Source organism: Camelus dromedarius, chromosome 21, assembly GCF_036321535.1.
Source record: "Camelus dromedarius isolate mCamDro1 chromosome 21, mCamDro1.pat, whole genome shotgun sequence".
Taxonomy (NCBI): domain Eukaryota; kingdom Metazoa; phylum Chordata; class Mammalia; order Artiodactyla; family Camelidae; genus Camelus; species Camelus dromedarius.
Window position 1 is genome coordinate 18,675,697 of NC_087456.1, and position 20,387 is coordinate 18,696,083.

Sequence of the window (20,387 nt, forward strand, 5' to 3'; positions counted from 1 at the left end):
GTCTTTTTCACATGTGTACAAATGAATACTTACACACTGACTCTGCTCCTGTATCTACTGCTCATATGGCACGTCACAGGCTCGTCACACTTAAACGTAGTGTTTAACATGCTTGGAAAAGTGTTTTCCTGTAGTAAGTAGTGAGTACACATGACATTTCAAAAAATGAAATCTGTCTCAGTTGGAGTTAAAACTTGCCTTAAAAACAAATCACAACTGTATTACTTACTGTACCCTGTTAAATGAGGGGATACTTCCTGGTTTCTAAAGCCAGTGCTGTTGTATCAAAACTTAAAACTAACAGATTGTCACTTCTGAATCGTTTAAAAAATGTACCCATTGACACTATTCTTCCATTTCAACAAGTGAGTCATCTCTTAGGTTGTTTTTGGCTGGAAATATTTTCAGAACTTGTTTGGCACAAAGGAAGTATAACTGCAGAATTACAGGTTGTTACATTAATGTAAAGACTTATAATTCAATTGGCTGCCATAAAACAAAAAAAAACAGCACAAAACATCCAACTAAGTCCTCAGGATCTACTCATTCATTCATCATTTTTGGCTTTAATAAATAGCAACATTTTTTTTCAAGAAATACTTAAGACACAACCTAGAGGCCTTCCTGGTTAAGGAATGATAAATATGAAAAAAGACACCAGTGGACATGATAATGGTATTTATTATTGGTTCTATGGATTACCACAGCTCAATAGAGCAAGGAAGAGATGTCCTGAAACTTTCTTTTTCCTCGTGGGGGTAGGTAGGTAATTAGATTTTTGTTTATTTTTAAAGATGGTACTGGGTATTGAACCCAAGACTTCATGCATGTTAAGCATGCGCTCTACCACTCGAGCTATACCCTCAGGCTCTGAAACTTTATTTTGTTCTGTATTCCTTTTCAAAGGATAGGCAGGGCTTGCTCCAGTTGAATTCACAGGAGAGGTAGCATTTTCAGTCCCATGCCTACCTTCTTATGGCTGTCATTATGAGTGTCAGGGTGCACAGGCTGTGTGGTTACCAAATGCCCTAACCATCATGAGTGATGTTGTCAAGCACATGGTCTACGAGACTTTTATTGATCCTAATCATCTGGCAGCCACAACAGGAAGGACCTGGACACTGATTAGGGTTATTGGAAAAGAAAATGCCATTTGTAAGATCATCTGCCTTCTCAGTGATACAAATCCAAGTTGAGTTCAGTCTATTATTCAAATTGATCTTAAAAAAGTTAAAAAGTCCATGATGTGAGCCATGTTTTAAAAGAGCACTGCATTGGCGGAGGGAGGTTAACTGCTAATCAAATCTGGAATTTAACAAGCCATGGAAGCCATTTCTGTTCTCAGTAACATGTAACATAAAATCAGGCAACTGGGTTAAGTAACTCAAGTTCCTTCTCAGTCTAGCACACTATGATTACATCTTACCCTGAGGAAGAGAGAAATCTCTCAGCTGGTAAAAATTTCCAAGGCTTTCACCCACAAGGTTAGTTCATTTTCACAGTACAATGACTGCATAAATTGGAGGCCTGAATAAAAACAGAAAGTTTTAATAAGCAATCATTTGGATTATTTTTTAAATGTCATTTCATAAGTTTATACCATTAGCACTTTTCCTTCTTGAACTATTAAGATGTTACAAAATGCATCAATGAACTACTGGCCCATGGAATATGCTCCAGGCCCTTATCATATGGCTCCTGGATGCCGCTCCAAGTTTATCTTGACACTTCCACTTCTGGTACTTCCATCCAAAGGTCTTGCACTCTGCCACTCAACATCAAGATTAAGCTGTATGAAGTTTTGCCAATCCTATCTCCAGTGTACCCCTGGCCACCAAGACCTGAATTCATACCTCAACTTTCACTTCACATAGAATGCCTTCTTTCTGCCTCCTCTGTAACATTCCATTCTCTTGCTAACTTACAGGAACTACGATCATCACCTCATTTAGGTTCTCACACTACTTTGTTTCATCTGTTACCAGTAGTTGGCACTTCCACTGGTCAGACTTCTGCTACAAGAACCCTATCAATCTTTAATCTTTACATTCACTAACAAAGTCCCTCTCATCCAAAAGCTTAGGCTTCAAATTTAAGCTGAAAGAGTAACCTACCTTCGATGTGCACTTGGAGCCTCCAGCTGTACTGCTTCCTTCATTATTCCATTAAATCCGAAATTTCACACTAGGTGATATAGCAGTAGGTACCAGCTAAATAGCTGATTGAAATAGAATTGTGGTCATTAGTAGGTTTAAAACTTTTTCTAGCTTATCATACCTACTTTAACTCTTTCTAGTGCTTTACGCCATCCCCCCACTTCCCTTATCCCTCCCTCTTTGTTTTTCCTTCTACTTGCTTTTCTCTCTCAGTAAAAGGACCTCAGGGAACAAAATTAACTAGCTTTTCTCTGGACTTGTGATTTATATTGACCAAGTTTGACAAGAAATTTTGACTAACCCTAGTACCACTATTTGATTTGCAAGCATCTCTTCAGTCTACGTACCTCTACTCCATCGCTGGTTTCCCTTTGCTTCGATTACATAATGCGAGGAGGTCTATATAATAAATTCAGGACTCCTGTTTATGCACTTTTCAGCAAAGAGCTAGGGATCAAGTAAGGTTTGAATCCTTCTATTCCTAGATAAAAATCTGGTGGATGGGGATTAAGACATCCCTTTAAGAGTCAAGTTAATATATATACTATACTTTGGGTAAGCATAATACTTTAATAAGTAGAAAAATTACAATAACTGCTTAATTGTGGTTTTTAATGGTCTTCTAGAATAAAATATTCTGGAAGTACTTTAAAATATGGTCCAGTGGTCATTAAATCAGGTCAGTATAATATATACCAATATCCTCAACCACCCAAATACTGGTGTCTTACACAGCTTATATTGTGTTAAGTTCCATCTTTAAATTTTCTTTTACAAGGGAAGCTCTAGGGATAAAACTTTTCCAAAGTACTTTCCAAAGTACTACATTTTAAAATTTGTAATGTGAGCACTACTGATCAGTATGTTGCAGTCCTTTCAACTACTGCATTCACCTTACTCTTAACTATATACATAAATAAGGTGTCTTCCAAGTATTTCTATCTTGAGAAAGCTACCAGTGCCTACATTGTAAGTATTAATTTAGTCTATTATTCACTTTAAAAAGCTCAGATAAATTTAACAGACCATCTGTTTGTTCTGCCTTTTTTCTAGGATTGACTTCCACTAAGTTCTTTAAGTTATAAAACACCTATTATGTGGCCTACCCTTAGATGATTCAAGTCTGCATATACTGGTTTCTTAAAGGATTACATTTCCATGAGAGTATCTGTTCCCACTTAGACCATGAGTCATGTGAAATGAAGTGTTTTACTATCTAAATTATAAGCTTGTTTTTAAGATTTTTCTAGTTTTATAGGTTTTCTCCTCAGATAAACAGAAATGGTTCTGATTTTTACTTTTTACTCAAAGTTGTCTGCTCTTTAGAAGCCATTAGATTGTTTCTGACAGGTGAGCTCCATTTCACTGAGGAAGCCTTGTTAAATTTCCAGCACCCAAGTCCTCTTACTTCAACAAAATACATTATTCTGGAGTATGTAGTGGAGAAATATCAATTTCTTCTAAGCTTATCAAGTTTTTAATTTCAGGTCAATGAGAAAGTACATGTTCACACTGAGCCTTACTTCCGTCTTTAAATTTACTTCCTAATTGATTTTATGTGCTCTGATGTATCACTTCATTATCCAAAAGGATTTCATTCTCCAAGTTTTTATAAGCTAATAAAAAGTATTTGTGTTTTTAGCATAGATGCAGATTTTTGGGAACCTAGGACATAGGTATCCTAGATTTTTTTTTGCATTATAATATTTTAAGTATTTAAACTCTAAAGTAGGGAGGATATTGAAACAAATGTTTTACAAAACATTAAATTGAAGGAATTTGAACCTTTAGAATAAGGATATAACCTTAAGAGGACTTGGCACTATTTGCATGTACTGCCTTTAACCTACGCCAATTGCTAAAGCAGTACCAAATACTTTATATTTCAAGTATGCAAAGGAGAGAACTTTTTTTCCTGATATGAAATCTATTCATCTAGTTACCAATTTCTCCCTTTCCCCTTTTTAAAATTAAGAGTTCTAATTAAGGTGATCCTGGAAAGCCAATATAACAGGTGTTAAATGTACAAGCAGCAATTAATTTGGAATACCTATTGGAATCACTGGAACACATTTACTTGGGCCCTTTTACTCTTCCACACAGCACATTCACATGGACAGACTAAGGAAAAGGAGATGAAATTTAAATCAGCATATTATTTCTTGCTTTATTTTTCAAAAAAAAAAAATAGTAAGTTGGAACCTTTGTTGTACTTGACTAGGACATTCCCCTCTCCCTTCTGTGATAAAAGGACACCTTAATAGCTGCGTTAAAAAATTACCGTTATTCAAGTGAGCTCCAATTTTTCCTCAGAACTTATTTTACCTCATATTTTTCTCTACGTATACTTGAATATTTTTGAGGCTTTTATCCCACACAACTTAAACTGTCAACACTGGCCATATATCATTGTTCTTGGTTGCTTTTGTTAATTTATTTTTTCTTCAGTGCTTAAGTGCTTGTCAGGTATAAAATGTTTTACCAGACAAGACTAATTTTACTTCCTGTAAGATCATGGAATGAACTGTTAAAGGAATGGCAGAAAACAGCCACAAACAGTAGTTCAGTGTTTATTAGTTAGCTTTCCAGGCCTGTAATCCCTGCGTAATGTCCAGTAGTACAGATACCCAAGCTGGACATGCTCAAGAGTAACTGCTGTGCCATTGGTACAGCACTGGGAGGCAAATGGTGCAACATTTGAACAAGGAACTGCACCTTTCCATGACATGTCTCCATTTGCCTGCACTATTACTTCATCACTTTCAACTACAGTACAGATTCTCATACCCACAGATCCAGCTTTGTTTAAAATTAAGATCCCTGTTCCTTGTCACGATGCAAAAGTATATGTTCATTCCTAGCATAAAGGAGAAAAAAACTTTAACACTCCCAAGTAGTAATTAGAAATGATTACAAATGGTTAAGTTCTTCCAACAACTCACCTAACCTTTAACAGTGATTACTGATGTCCTGGCCTATCAGGTACATGCAGCATTTATTCCCCTAATACTAGAACTACAATCATAAGTGAAATTAGTGTCTACACAATGACAAAAATTTTACTTATCCAGCTTCCCAAGTTACCAGTGCACTGCCAACCTAATTGCAGAAAAATAGGTTACATTTTGAGCAAATCTGGGTTAATATTATGAATATAATTATTTCCACCTATTTCCAATCTACTCTTCCTTACAGATGAAATTCCTTACGCAAACATATTCAACCACTTGTATTTTAAGTCAATTGGCTACGATGTGGAAGTATATATTCTCACTGATACACTTATGTGCGTAATCTTTGTTAGCCATTTTCCACCTACTTAAAGCTCTGAGCCCCAGGTTGCCTGGATAGTTGAAATTTACTAAGTGTGACCACCAAGTAAAGTAGCACACTTTATTAGCACAATATAATAAAACGTACATGTCAAGGTAGGTTATTTCAACTGTTCCATTTCACAACTTATAAATTTTAAATGTTAAGATACTTGGGGATCCTGGTTTTTTTTTTCCTGCCTCAACACACTGATGGACACATACTACACTGTAGGTCACTTTCAAGGTAATTCTCAAGGGTTTACTTTTTATTCATCAAGGTTAAAAAAAAAAAGACAAAACATCACTTCATCATGAATTAGGTGAAGTAAACATGTACCTGGAGTACTAGCACTAAGTTAAAAACTGGGCATTAGAGCCTAAATAATACTCAAGTACTAAACTAGCTAGATTACTTGCATGTTTTACTGTAGAAGCTGTAAAATAATGGAAAATTTTTTTCAAATCTATTATCCAAGGAAGAGGCTCTCCACATCAGATTCTTACTCAAAGCACTAATAGTCCCTAAGCTAAGCATTACAACGTATTATGTATGTCCGTTTTTATAAATTACTAAAATATTTAAACATAAGCTCATTTTCAAACCTTTTCTAAATACCTCAATTTCAGAGGCCAAGAAATATGAACAATGACAAAGTTCAGAGTCAAAATATTTCAAGAACTTCAGGAGAAAATGGCTTTAGAAAGAATATCATGTATGTCTTCCAAAGATTATTTCAATGAGTATTCTGGGGGGTTGAAAACTAGGTACTCATTCTCAGCTACAGGCTCCATTTAAAAAAGAAACAAAAAAAAATCTTACTTATGTGTAGGAAGTTATGGAAACTAGTATTTTTAAGATGTTTATTTTTATGTCTAATACCAGAAACTAAGAGGCTAGGAAAGATACAAGTTTATACCTTCCTTAGTAATTTTATTCTGGTTGTTGCTTTTTAAAAACATCAGATACACATCTACCACCAGTCCTTTTTATGTGAAAGATGTCTATTCCACTGCCTTAAAAGCTATCAAAATACTTCAGTTTTGTGTAATGGGACCTATTATAAAAGCAATCATACGATAAAAAGCCAATTTATATTAAGTAAAAGTTCCCAGAAAAACATGTCAACTGAATTTCCAAAAAAGGAAAAATACAGAACACAATCTACCTGTATAAATTCCCCAGGAGGTGAAAAATAATCTAAAATACTATTAGTTACTTTTCCCGTAAAAAAAATTAAGGACAATTATTTTTGAGAAACTTCAATACCTTGTTAGTATTCGAGAAATAGTTTCAAATTCCTATTTCCAGACAGGATCTACCCTAGGCAAATGAGAGCTTATTGTTTTATAGATTCAATATGGCTTCCTTCTGTTATTTCAGTGTCATATTTATTTGACTCATTCTTCATTTGTAAGATTTCATCTTGCTGTCTGGGTATTAGGTAGGGCCAGAAGCTGGTCTCAGCTTCCTGGGTCAGAGCCAGAGCCCTCCACCAAAGGATTAGATAAGAGTAATAAGCTGTAACCTACCAGCAACAAAGAACTTTCTACAGTTCAAGTTACTTCATCATTTCTATCTTGCAGCATTTTTTGTTAACAGCAATCTCACAGGTGAGCTTTCTCAGGATTTTGTTGGGACATCTGTTTATGGTTATCTATTATATTTGTTTATGCAGTGTTTTGCTTGCCATAGAGCAGAGGTAGGCAAGGGGTGGGGTGAACAATAAACCAAGTGTCTCATCTGTTGATCTTGTTCTGCTGAACTTAGCATTTGTCAACTTTTTCTCTTGCCTATTATATGATATACTCCCTCTTCTGCATTTCTTCAATTTTCTCTTTAGGATTTTTATACAAATGGAGACATAGACCTTGACGCTGCTTAAAGTTTAACATTTTTCTGGGCAACATTTCTATCTATCCCATCTCTCTTCCCAAAACTTTCTGGGCTACACAGGAATGACACCCTACCAAATAGTGTTCGTTATTTTGTCATCACTCTCCTATTGCAGTAATTAGAATATAAATTCCTTAATATGTAAATTTAAACTCAAAGGTATATGCAAGATTTTTTTAAAAACCTAAACATTTGAGACACCTGAACAATGATTAGCAACAAAGTTTAAATTTCCCCCCTAGGTAAGTTTATGCAAACCTAGTAATACTGGTGCATACTAAAAAGTATGCTCATGTCAATGGATGCTAGCAGTATTGCTAAAAAGAAAAAAGCCCTTGAGACATTATCTTGTACTGTTAAGTATTCCTATAATTGAAGGATTAGCCTTTGTTCCAAAAACCTCAACTGAACCTACACCACCACCTGAAACTCAACTCCAGACCATCTTTAAGCAGAATCCCTAGGAGTATAAATAGAAAATCTGATTTTAAATGGCTGAAACAAAAATCTAGGCAATCAGAAATATAAACAAACCTAAACTTACCAGTAGCAACCTAAAACAGCAACAAAACACTAAACTGACGTCAAGTTTTAGTTCTACAGTTTGACTCCTGATTCCTCACCTTAGTGAGGGTCCTTTAGATTAAGTGTTCTGTGCAAACCCAATAAAATTACAATTAGGGGATCTAATGTTATCACGTAACTACAGTTAAGTTAGCAGTGTTGTGTAGCAGTGAAATCAATGACTGGCTTGCATGATGGCTTCTAAAAGCATCTGTTCCCAGCGTTTCATGTAACATAGATGTACATAAAATAATCAGTTGAGGACAGCCATTAGCATTTCGTAAAGATGATAAACTGAGTGTTAACTTCTCCCAGCCAGTACCTTTTCCCCTCGTTTAAACGTTTAAGTCATCTGGGGGGGAGGGGAAGATTTCAACTTTACTTCATATTAAAATTGATTTGTCAGTATACATTTAAGTTTTTAAAACCTAAATGTTCCAAGTACAAAGTAAAGAATAAGCTGTCCAGAAAGCACACACTTAAATTTTCTCCTCTTGGGAGTTTCATAAAGGGATTTTGAACCTTGATGGCGAGAATCCCAAAACAAGAGTAAAATGAATTCTTTTTATTGCAAACAAACGTCTAAATTAATTTCTCCACCCACTTTCTTTAGAAAGAAAAAGAAATCAGCAGGCTAAGGAGATACCCATTCAAGAACTGACATGATTAAAAATTAAGATATAAATGGGTGACTCACAATTTCATTAGCTTACAAAGATGGTGGAGTTAACTACTACAAGCACACTAGTTATACAGTATTTTGTGGGAGAAGGGCATACAGACATAGCTAACTTCATATAGATCCCATTAGACAACTGGATTTACAACAAGTTTTTTTAATAAGAAATGGGCAAAGCCAGCTTTCTTTTCAGAATCAAAATGCAGAACAAATGGAAAAATTATGGTATTTAACCTTCACAAGTTTGAGCCTCCACAAATAATGCAACCAAGTTTTACATTTTTAACAGCCCTTCTACATACACTCCATCTTCTCTATCTTGGTTCCAAAATTTACCTTCAGTCCCAATTATGCCAATTCTAATGTTATTTAAAAAGAAAGAGCCTTCCCAGTTATTGTCAAAACTACTATTTAGCTTACCCCTCCAACTACTCAGCAAACTACAGAGAGGATGGAGTGTAATATGAGCAGTACAGAGTCTTATGCAATTCATGAGGACCACTTAGTCCTTACATGAATCTGGTTGCTAACATTTCTATTATATTGTGACAATGACTCCCGACTGTTATCTCTGTGAGAAATGGGGGGAGTAAATTCTTAATAAAAGACACCAGGTACAAAGCAACATTTTACTTTTGTTGTGATAAAAAAAAAAGTCACATTTTACAGATAAAATGTAGAACCCTGAAATACTGACACATTCTCTTATCGTGCACAATGCTGAGGTTCTCTTACGATTCACTTTAAAACTGCAATTAAAAATGTACAAAAAAGAAAAGAAAAAAAATCAACCCACAAAGCTTCTAAAAAAGGAACCCGCAGGCACTTCCTCTTGTGGAATGTTTAAAAAGTTAGCCTACTAAAGAAAACAGTCGACTTCTTGTGAAGGTTTTGGAGAAATATGTATCAGTTCGTTTTATTTGGGTATTCAATAATATCCTTGGTGATAATGCTGACTCCATGGCTTCTGACCCCAGAATTGCTGTAAGAGAAAATTTTTTTTTTAAAGAAAAAACATCAATAAGCCACTCAAACTGCTTTTAGGAAATGACAATCTAATTCAGAGTAATTGCTGGAAACAAATTTATACCTGTCATACCTCTGATTTATCAAGCCAGATTTAGTTAGTATTAATATCCCATTATCAATACACATTACAAAAGGAAACATTACAACTTGGTTAGTTTATACAATTAAAGCTAGTAGTAAAAAAAACCATAATTAAATAATATTACTTTATTAAAAAATACTAAGTTAAACTCCAACCTATTTTGCCTTCAAAGGATAACATTATGGCTACAAGTGCAACACAATTCACATCTTGCACCCTGTAATAAACACTTCAATCCCTGCACATCTTTTTTATGAACTCAAGTACAATTGAATGTACAAAAAAGCACGTAAGGAATTACTTACACCCTGCTGCCACTGGTTGTAGCCCTGAGATTGATTTTTGTAGCCACGATTGTTTCCTCGTCCTCTGAAGTTCTACGAAAAGGAAAAACAACTTTTAAGAACTCAGCACAGCAAGTTTTCAGGTTTGTAGGGGCAGGGGAGATGAAGGGACATGGCCACAGAAATGGATTGCCAGCCATTAAATTCTGGGTACCCTTTGCCGGATTTGTTCTCAGGCGATTAATTTATTTGTTATGAGGTTATCATCTGACTTGTTGCTAGCTAATGTACCTGAAAAATCAACGTTAATTAAATTCATTTTAACATCACTATGCATACACTGTGTTCCTTACAATTCTAGCTGAAGCTATGTAACATGTCTTTAATTTTCCAGACTAAATTATATAGAAAATCAGTGTCTGCAAGGACCATAAACCATTACCTGGTTGTAGTTCCCTCTGTTGGGCATTCCACCTCTGTTGTAGTTCCCTCTATTTGAGTAACCGCCTCGGCTGGGAAAAACAGGGCCACGAGGATATGGATAGCCAATTCCACCACTTCCGCCACCGCCACCACCTCTCTGTGGCATATTGCCCCTCCTGTTATATCCACCACGATTTCCAGGAGCTAAAAACGAGACACTGTATTTAATGTGTGTTGTACCTCCTTTACAAACATGACTTACGGTTCTTCTGGACCATTCCTTTAGTTTAGGAGAAAAATGTTTAAAAACAAAAATGTTTAACCACTGATATAACCTAGGTGTGTTTACTATCAAATCACATAAAGATTTTACTAGTTACTAGACAGCTAGGATCAATGAGGATCAAAAACTTCCTATGTTAAATTCAGCTAAATAACACAGAATCAAACTGAAAGACTATAGATTATCACTTGTTTCCATCTTGAACCAGATAAACAGAAATCAACTTGCCTCCTCCTCTAAAATTTCCACCACGCATATTGAATCCACCACGTCCTCTATGGCCACCACCTCTGTTAAACTGGTTCTTGCCACTCTTATTTTTATTGCTCTTCTTCGAGCCTGTGTTCTGCTTCTTTTCTGGTGGAAGAGCCTTTTTGCTTTCTTCCTTATATTGCTCCAAAAGTTTTTGGGCTTCCTCCTTCTGAAGTTCAACATAGGTTATTTCATCAAAGCACTCAGCTACTTCTGGCAGAGTAAAGTTTCCTGCAAAAAATTAAGTAAGATTAATCTACAAAGCCATTATATACATATTCACAATCCCAGAGCCTACCATTTTCAGCTTTACTTCTTGCAAAACACTTTATTTTAAAACGAGAAAAAAACCAAATACACTCATTCACAAAGAATTTAACTCTTCAACCAGTATTACTGGGAGGAAATTTAAGTTTACAGACATAAATCACAGAATGATATGTAACAGTAGAATTAAATTTCATGCCTTTCATTTTAAGAACTGCATGTTCTGGTAGGTCTTTCCCCTCTACTTCAGCTTTCTTCTGTGTTCTTTGCTTGTAGTCTTCATCTTTTGGGCAAACTACAACAGCTTTTCGTTGGAAGCCTGCAAACAGGCACATTTTTCTCCTCTGGGCAGCAGCAGACACATTTGTCTTAAAAAAAAAAAAATGAAAAGTTTATAACCCCAGACATTAATTCTACACCAAATCCAATTATCAGTTACTTTTTTTTTAACTTTAAAGCTACAGCTTACCTGATCCAAAATGAAATTTCGCTTCTTACGGGCAGCAATCTCAATAAACTTTCCTAGACACTGTGGAGCTCTCTGCAACAGTGTGTTCAGTTTTCCAGTATCTGCCATTTGCTTCTTAAAACCTGCCACCTATTTTTAAAAGTAAAATTTCCTTTGAACTTGTGGATCTCAAGGTAAGGTTTTAACATTAGCTTAGATCTATGTGGAAAGCAGGCAACATTTTAAAATTTAAATACTGCCTTTTCTCATTATTGCTACAAAAAAGGTTATTTTATCATGTAACAACACCCAATCCTATTCAATTCTTTTTACTCAATAGCTGCTGAATGTTAAGAGTTCAAAAAAGTCTATAAAAAAGACAATGAAACCTACCCAGTGGAAGGCAATTTACCTTACAGGTAAAAGCCTACTAAATAACCAATTAAACTTTGTCCAAACTCCTATCTCTAAGACATTAACAAAATGGATAAGGACAATACGCAAAAGCATTACCTAGAATACATTCTCGTCTTTTAGAAATGCTGATCATGCCCCAAACATTTTACTTACCATCATTTTATCCATTATGGTATTTGTTCCAAGAATGTTGTATTTACCAGGATTTTCTGCTGCATGTTTAGTAACCCAGGTAGTTTTTCCAGCTCCTGGCAAGCCAATCATCATAACCACCTACAATAGGAAGAAATGTTTCTTCAGTCTAATCATTAGAAACCACCTAATAGTTCTTAAGATGTTTTTTTGAATGCACAAGAACCCAGTTTACGTATCTAAAATTTCACAGCCCTTTAACAAGACAACCTGTGGGCTACTGAACATTCCACTTAGAGATGACTAAGAGAAAAATCTGAGAACATGTATGGCAAGAAGTAAATTAAAACAGACCAACCATTCAGCTCTTCTGAGTGTCATTTTTGCCAAGCAAAAGCAATCTTCCGTTTTTTTTAAGTGACTTACTTCACAATCTTTCTTCTCTTCAGGCCCCTTTGGTCCTCTAACTCGATCTTCCAAGGGGACATTCTGGATAAAAGTATAGTCTTCAGGTATTGGAAAATATGGCTTTTCCTTCTGACCAAAATTAAATTCAACTGCACAGTTATGGCAGAGAACATGCGGGAAGAGTGGTCGTCCAGCAAGCACTTCCTTACTGATTTTGAAGGCAATGCCAAGATCTTGTCCATTCTTTGCATAGGAGAGTTCTACTTCATCACTTTCAAAGTTCTGTTAATGGGGGGGGGGGGGGATTTATTAATGGATTATAATCTGCTTCTAGTAAGTCTTCTAAAAAAATTCAAAATTCAAGTTAGGAATGAAGCTTATCCCACGGAAAACATATTTCGGTTAAATGTTAAAGGGCCTTCTGGTGGTTATAGAGAAACGAAACACCTATACCCAGAAGAAATATTGTCCTGAAAAATAAACTAGATTTTCAGGTCAAATTCACATAAGTTGTCTAAATGAATTAGCATTGAAAGGTGACACTGATAAGACTTCAAAATACTATCTAATAGCTTGCTATTTATATATAGAAATTTAGCTATGACTTACAGCAAAACATGTAATCACATCATTTTCATCAAACTTCTCTCCATAATCTTCGGTCTCACAGTTGCATGTTTTTATTCCTTTTAGAGAATACCCATAAGAAAACTCTTCTTCACCTAAGAAAACAATTTACTTTCATGAAGTCAATTTTTCAAAACAGTCTAATGACCCACATATTTTAATATTAAAGATGTAGGGTTCAAGACAAATGATGAGTATGTAACCTAATATTCTTTCACTTACATTGACTTTATACTGAAAAGTTAATGACAGCTATGTGGTTATGTAACTATTCCATGCCATGGATAACATTCTATTTTAACCATCTGTCATAAACCAAGTAACCATAAAGAAAAAACCTGAAATTTAGCCTGTGCTTACTACGTGTTATTATTATTCATCTCTAAAATACCACCAGAATAAAGAACAGAGAAAAGATTTAGAATGCCTTCCAGTATAACTACTGAAATCAAACCCTAAACACTTGTGAGAACACAGTACTAAAGCAGAAACTTTACCAAGCAACATTCCACTTGTGGTTAGTGACCAGCCAATCCGAACTTCATGTATGTCAATGTCTTTTGTATACAAATGCCTTACTGGGATCTTCTCTGTAACCTGAAAGTCAAATCATAAATGATTAAACTGTAAACCAAGGAAGATAAACCACTAAACCAACCCTGGCTTATTTCATTTCGGCAATAGGCTAATTTTTCTCTGGCTACTAAGTACAAAAAGACACCCAGTCTTCCCCACCACTAGCCAACATTTACAAGAACTTTAAAAACTGATGTTAGGGCTTGTAAGTTGAATTTGAAAATAAACCAAACACTTGGTTGATTCACATTTAAAAGAACATTAATGCTGAAATTACATATTCTCAATTCTCAACTGAAAACAAACTAAAGCATCCTTCTGGTACAAAACTAGGAGCCCAGCCAAATTTTTAAAATTTTCAAACCCTTAGTGAGCCTTTCAAGTGGCTGATAAAAAAAGGAAAGCCCTAGATGAAAAACAGGCTGGCTTTTTAGGGCAACTTTTGATATAACATCTACAACATCTTCAAATGTTGTAACACATAGGTTCCAAGTCCCTCTTCTAACCCACAAAAACGTCAAAAATTACAAGTTCCACAGATACCCAACAGTGTCAGGCAAATGAAAACTCACAAAGGTTCTTATTTATATAAAAAAAATCAAAACTGCATTACCTTCATCTCAAAACAGACTTTGCCTTTTGACACACCGTAAGATGCCCTTCCTCCAGCCCAAAGAAAAGCAAAACTCTCCATAGTAAGGGAAGAAGCACTGAGGCGATCTCTTGATATTTTAAAGTGTAGATCACAATTATCTGTAATTATACCAAATACCGTATTATTTATTTTGACATCCAATGTAAGTATCTGCTATGTAGACAAACCTTTATTAAATTCTCTTTACATTTAACATTGCATACATTTTCACAGATCATGCTGAAGCCCCACTCCCACCACGTCACTCTTGCCAAATTATGAACTAAAGTGTACACTACCTATACAACTAACAAACATCAAGGTTTGATATGTGTATTTAAGTATACAAAATAATCAAGACAATGTGACATTAATACATACCTGCTCTGCTCTTTACCTTGATTTAGAGGCAAGCAGTAGAAGATAGCAGGAAATCAAAGTGAAGCATGCCAGACCAGGTAGAATTTACCAGTGCCACAATAAAACTGAAGGGAGGCCATAACCAAGTATTTCAAAATAAGAATATGAGCTGTTTATTCTGCACTTTATAATTTTAAAACACCAGGGGCTCTAGATTTTAAAGTTTCTCCAAAACTTGTTAAGAAGGCAGTCCCAACCTACAAAGTACGAGCCTGGTCATCTAATGCTGCAGACTTTAACAGCATTTCAGGTTCCCTTCCCACAGGCTTGCCTTTTATATAAAGCTGAAGTAAAACTATTAAAATAACTGTTACTAACAATGGGGGGGGGGGATCCAAAATCCAAAACTAGCTGCCTTTGGGTCACTGGCTCATTAGAATGCATTTTCCAAATTCTCGGTTGAGGGAGCACTAAATTACACTTTAAATGCTTATTGGTGAGAGGAAATTTGTCTGTTTACAGTTTGGAACTCTCCCTAAATTAACTTCACTCCTTAAATTCCTGATCATCATTAACCAACTTATAATTCAGTAAATAGTGTTTGAACCCAATAATGCACTTAACAAATTGATAGTCCTAGTTGATGAGCTAAAAGCCTTTTATAATAGTGTTAACCTTTCTAAATAATTGCTTCATTATCTCGCCAATATTTTAGCAACTAAATTTAACATAAGACTTTCAATCTACTTTTCCATGCGCACTTTTTTCTAAAGACTCCACATCTCAACTGTGTAAAAGCTATGCAGTAGGAAATTAAGACTTAAATTTACAGTCCTGTTTGTCTGAATTAAAAACTTTCTATTCCAAAGCATGAGAATCTCTTCTAAGATTCAACTCCCCACACCTACTGGGCAGGTTGATACCTTACCTCTAAGTAATTATTTCTACCCTTTGTTCCATTTAACAGAAAGAATTGTACATTCTGATCAATACTAAACCAACTATTTTTTCTGTACTAAATAAAATTTAGAAATCTGACAGCCAAGGCCCATTTATAGAGGTTTGCAATACTTCCTTATACTCAATTGCAACCCAACTGGGTAAAGTAGCAGTATTTACAGCGCTGCCATTGATACCATTCGCTGCTGAAGAAAGCTAGTGGCCCAGTGATAGCCCACTGCTGCTGCCCCAGGTCTTTGGAAGAAATCAACTTATTAAAGCAGCAGCTACTGAACTGGAATTGAGAACAAAAGAGCAGTTATTGAGAAAGTAGTATTACAATCTTTCAGAATAGGGAATATGCTTGTGTGCTAATGGGTAGTCATTAATAAATATTTAGCCTGAATAGCTCACTTAATATTAACTCCACAAAAAAGACATTTTATTGTAGACGCCTATAATGATAAGCTATAAGTGGTCTTACAAGTTTCCATTAACTAGTCAAACGCTGGCATTAATTTTACATTCCTACAAATGAGAACTTTAAAGTCACAACCAAAAGAATTATCAAATTGCTAGAGCCTGCAGAATTATCAAATACCACTTCTGCACTAATTATTAAGTGACAGAATCTAAATAAACCACCATCTTCCTACTTTCAGATGAACTGTTCAAACCCATTAAATTTTCTAACATTTTGGAACCAAAAATCACATTTGACAATTGGAGGAGAAAGGGGGAGAAACAGCTTCACTTACAAGTATCAAGACAAACCACCGTGTCATCGAAGTGTTCATCTTCTTCTTCAACAGGTGGCTGAGGAGATTTAGCTCTGAAAAGACAGAATTGCCTCCTGATACAGCTTTCCTTACCAAAGAATAGACTGGGTGACAAATAAAAACTACGTTAGCATCCTCTACCTGCTATACTTGTTCTCTTCGATGTATTCAAAATATCCACGGCCATGATCTTCTCGGGGTCTTTTAACACCTCTCTTTTTATCTCCGCCTTTCTGTTCTGTTTTGCCGTCTCCTACAACACACGACACCCTTTATGACAGACCACGCCAATACACAAACAGAAAAACCTTTTCTGTTTTGAGGCGCAAAAAGCTCGACCTTCCCTATTCATTTTTGTAAGTGTTTTTAACCGACGACTCAAAAGCGAATTGGATTGGAGTTAGTGACGCAGTCTAAGGACACCGCTAATTTTGCCAGTCTACTCGAAGATTCGAGAAAGCTAATGAAAACTAGCGCGGCCCAGACGCCGAGCCCACGTGTACCCGGAGAGGGTTCAGGAAGGGGGGAGGGGCCGAAGCGCCCCGCCCGCGCTCCCCTCCCCCACCCGGGCCCGCGCTCCTCGCTCCCCGCGGCCGCATTGTACTGCTCGCCGCCCGGCCCGCCCGGCCCCGCCCGCCGGAAGTGACGTCACGCCGAGCCCGGCGCGCCTTGCACAATACCGCGGCCCGGAGCCGCCATAGCGCGCCGCCGGGGCCCCGGGCCTCCCCTCCCCCCGAGACATGTGCCCGCATCGCGCGCACGCAGCGCGGCGGCGCCACCGCGGCTCCTCCCCCTCCAGCGGCAGCTGCAGCCCCCCCCGCCCCCCCCGGCTCTCGAGCCACATAATGGAGGCGCTGCCGCCGCCGTCACACACCGAACCGAGGCCTCACGCCTAATCCGGGATTCCCCGCCCCCCGGGGGGGCTCCCTCCCGCGGCGGGGCTCCCCCCTCCCCCGGCGGGGCTCCGGCAGGTCTGGACACCGTCCCCTCCCCGCGCGGGCCTCCCGCCGCGCGCAGCTAACCACGCAGCACTCACCCGCTGCCGGAGCCCCGGGGCGACCGCCGCCTCCGCCGCCTTCCGCCTTCTTCTTACCTCCCGCCTGCTGCTGGCCCTGCCTCGCCCCGGGCGGCGCCACGGTCACCGCGAACAGCGACGTGGGGCCGGTGCTCTTCCCCGCGGCCTCCTTGGCGGCCCCGCGCTGCTGCTGGGGCTGTTGCTGCGGCGCCGCCGGCGGTTGAGGCTGCTGCTCCCCGTGGCCGTTCTCGTCGCCTGCGCCTTCCTCCTCGTCTCCGAGCTCATCTTCCCCTTCCTGGAAGCCCTGGTCATCGCCGTTCTCGTCCTCCGAGGCGGCCTCCTCCTCCTCCATCGGGCCCGAGTCGGCCGCCCCCGCGGCGCCGTTCTCCTCCCCGAGCTCCATCTGGTCGCCATCCAGGGCGGCGATCCCTTCCTCCTCCTCCTCCTCTTCCTCCTCGTCGTCGTCGCCGCCGGCCGCGGCCTCCTGCTCGAGGCCTGCTCCCGAGCGCCCGGCGGAATCCCCGCCCAGGTCTAGGCTGCCGTTCCCGGGCTCCATGGCGGGGCGGCCCCCGGCCTCCTCGTCGTCCAACGCGGCCTGGAGACGCTCCATGAGCTCGGCCTTGAGGCCCTTGTCGGACAGGCGCCGCTTCTTGAGCTCCTCTTTCAGCTCCGACACCTTCAGCTTTTTCACATTAACAGGCGAGGAACTCATGGTGAGGCCCCGATTCACCGCTAGGCGCTGGCTCAAACTCGGCTCCGCTCACTCGGCCACTGGCGGCGGCTGCGGCTGCTCCTCGGCCCGGGCGGCGGCTGCGGCTGCGGCTAGAGGTGGGTTCGTGCTGCAGAGCGGACCCGCCTGGTCTCGAACGGCGCCAATTCCTTTCACCGAGTTCGCGAGGGAGACGCGAAGACTCGCCTGGCGCGAACGAGCACGTAACGTCGCCTCGCAGGGGCGGTGCCGCGCACGTAATATAGCCGCCCCGCCCCTGCGCCGGCGGAGCGCCCGCGCTCGCCCCGCCCCGCCCACGCCATGCTCCCCCGCCCCCACCCGAACAGCGGGCCGAGAGCGCGGCGCCGCGCACTGCGCTTCCAATTGGGGCCGAGCAAATGGAGGAGGAGGAGGAAACCGCCTTCAGTTAAACCGACCCGCTGCAACATCTATTGGCCTTCCCAGTTCTTTGGTGGCGATACTCGTTTTGCTGTTTGCCTTCCAGCCCGGAGGCTGCTTCTGTCCAAATCCTTTTAGTCCTCACCTTGGCATTTTCAGCTCGAATCCGCCACGTTTCCTTCTCTTTTAAATTGGGTTTATCTATTTCTCCAGCAATTTGTTTAAAACTCCTCAAAATTTTATTTCAGTTTTGATTTGTACAACACAAGTTGGCAATTACTAAGGAAGGAGAGTTTCTTCCGCTTAATATTTGGCTTAATTTTTCTAGGTCCTGCCTTGCGAATTGAATTTTAAGCTCGGGAAGGGCCTTTCTTTTGTCTCTCCCGCAATCCCTGATGTGGGGCTTGGGAGATAGAGACTTGCTTTGGGAGCGTGTTCTCCGCTCCATACTGCAGAGCGTACTTTAAAGGCCCTGTCATGGCATTTATTGCCGAAGAAGTTAATTAAGCCTCCGAATTGCATTTGTGCGTTTTCTCTACCTACCAAAAATACCTGTAAGATTCGTACCGCCCAATTTAGGACCTGGTCATCCAATTATGGAGTCCCGTAGCTAACGATGAGGATGAGACCCCGCTAGATCATACACTGATTCTGTCCCTATTCCTGTAGAAATACTTTTGGCCCAACCATCCTGAAACACCAGTAAAAGTTAATGAGAAAAAAAGGGCTGGGATTTTGTAAAAAGAAAAATAATCACTCTCAAAAAGAAATGTTATTTTGGTGTATCTTAGAAGTTTAATTTTTCTCTTTATTAAATAAAAGGTGTTACGTTCTTCAAGTTTTAGATAGCGGTGCCGGAATTTAGATTTGTGACAGAAGTGAACATCTTAAACCCCAGAGAATCTGCGAGTGGCTAGCCAGTGTTCTAGTCTAGTTCATCCCTGACTAAGGTGGTCAGCTATACCCACTATTTGGTGCTTTAGCTGGCATAATAATGCTGCCCCGGTTTTAGTTTGAAATTTGGAAAAACACACACACAAATTTGAACTTTCTCCCTTTGGCTAGTATTTAACCGATTAAAAATTTTTATTTTAAAAGTTCAATCGCTTTTAAGAATCATGTATTTTACCATGCAGTCATATATTAAGATGAAATATTAACGTGTGAAATAATTTGAGTTGAAATTAATGGTGTACAGTACTAGTAACGCTAAGTTCAAGTTAATGGACAGGGAAAGGATAGCGCCCAAAATAGGAACTTCCTAATAGTGCCAAAAACTCATTTATCCTTTGGTAATAATGTCCTTGGAGCTTATAAACAAGTTCTTTGCCCTTGTTCAAAATGGGAAGAGAGTTACAAGGGGCTTACATGTTCCCTAACTGGATAATTAGTCCCCTAACAAATCAGTTAAATATAGGTATTATAATGGTCATTTAAGTTTATGTATCTTTAGGTATTATATACATTTTAAAATATTAGTGATATGAAAACAATTTTCTATTTAACTGGAAAAAATAAACTATGAATATAAAGTTTGTATATCTAAATATCAATTTAAGAAAATTGTTCTTGGTATGTTAATTCAGCTGTAATAATAAACATGAAATAGAACTTTAGATGAATATGAGAAATTTCCATGGCTTTGTCTCAGAGAGCTTTGTGGACTGAGAGCCCAGTGGAGCCTGGAGATCATCTTGGGCCTTTATTTTATCCCTCA

At 38.8% G+C, this 20,387-nt stretch overlaps 1 protein-coding gene across 2 annotated transcripts; it reads right to left on the reverse strand.

Moving 5' to 3' along the window:
• Window positions 1-8,478: 8,478 nt before the first annotated feature.
• On the reverse strand, window positions 8,479-18,498 carry HNRNPU (heterogeneous nuclear ribonucleoprotein U). 2 transcript variants are annotated; one of them, XM_031438501.2, is made up of 14 exons: window positions 17,641-18,498; window positions 16,689-16,800; window positions 16,527-16,600; window positions 14,449-14,588; window positions 13,757-13,856; window positions 13,242-13,354; window positions 12,651-12,914; window positions 12,246-12,365; window positions 11,697-11,825; window positions 11,427-11,595; window positions 10,937-11,191; window positions 10,445-10,629; window positions 10,024-10,095; window positions 8,479-9,589 (listed from the first exon to the last, which is right to left on the reverse strand). In XM_031438501.2, the coding sequence occupies exons 1-14, from the start codon at window positions 18,272-18,274 to the stop codon at window positions 9,536-9,538; spliced, it is 2,421 nt and encodes an 806-aa protein (XP_031294361.1). In that variant the 5' UTR covers window positions 18,275-18,498; the 3' UTR covers window positions 8,479-9,535. The 2 variants fall into 2 exon arrangements, with proteins under 2 accessions (XP_031294361.1, XP_031294359.1); XM_031438499.2 differs by having other exon boundaries at window positions 17,584-18,494.
• Between the last annotated feature and the right edge of the window lie 1,889 nt (window positions 18,499-20,387).

Excerpts from the sequence above, each read along its gene's own strand:
- HNRNPU (XM_031438499.2), bottom strand. The coding sequence starts at position 18,274 with ATGAGTTCCTCGCCTGTTAATGTGAAAAAGCTGAAGGTGTCGGAGCTG. Across the intron at positions 14,589-16,526 it reads GGTGGTTTGTCTTGATACTT|ATAATTGTGATCTACACTTT; the intron begins GTAAGTGAAGCT and ends GTATAATTACAG. Across the intron at positions 13,355-13,756 it reads CACAAGTGGAATGTTGCTTG|GTGAAGAAGAGTTTTCTTAT; the intron begins GTAAAGTTTCTG and ends TTGTTTTCTTAG.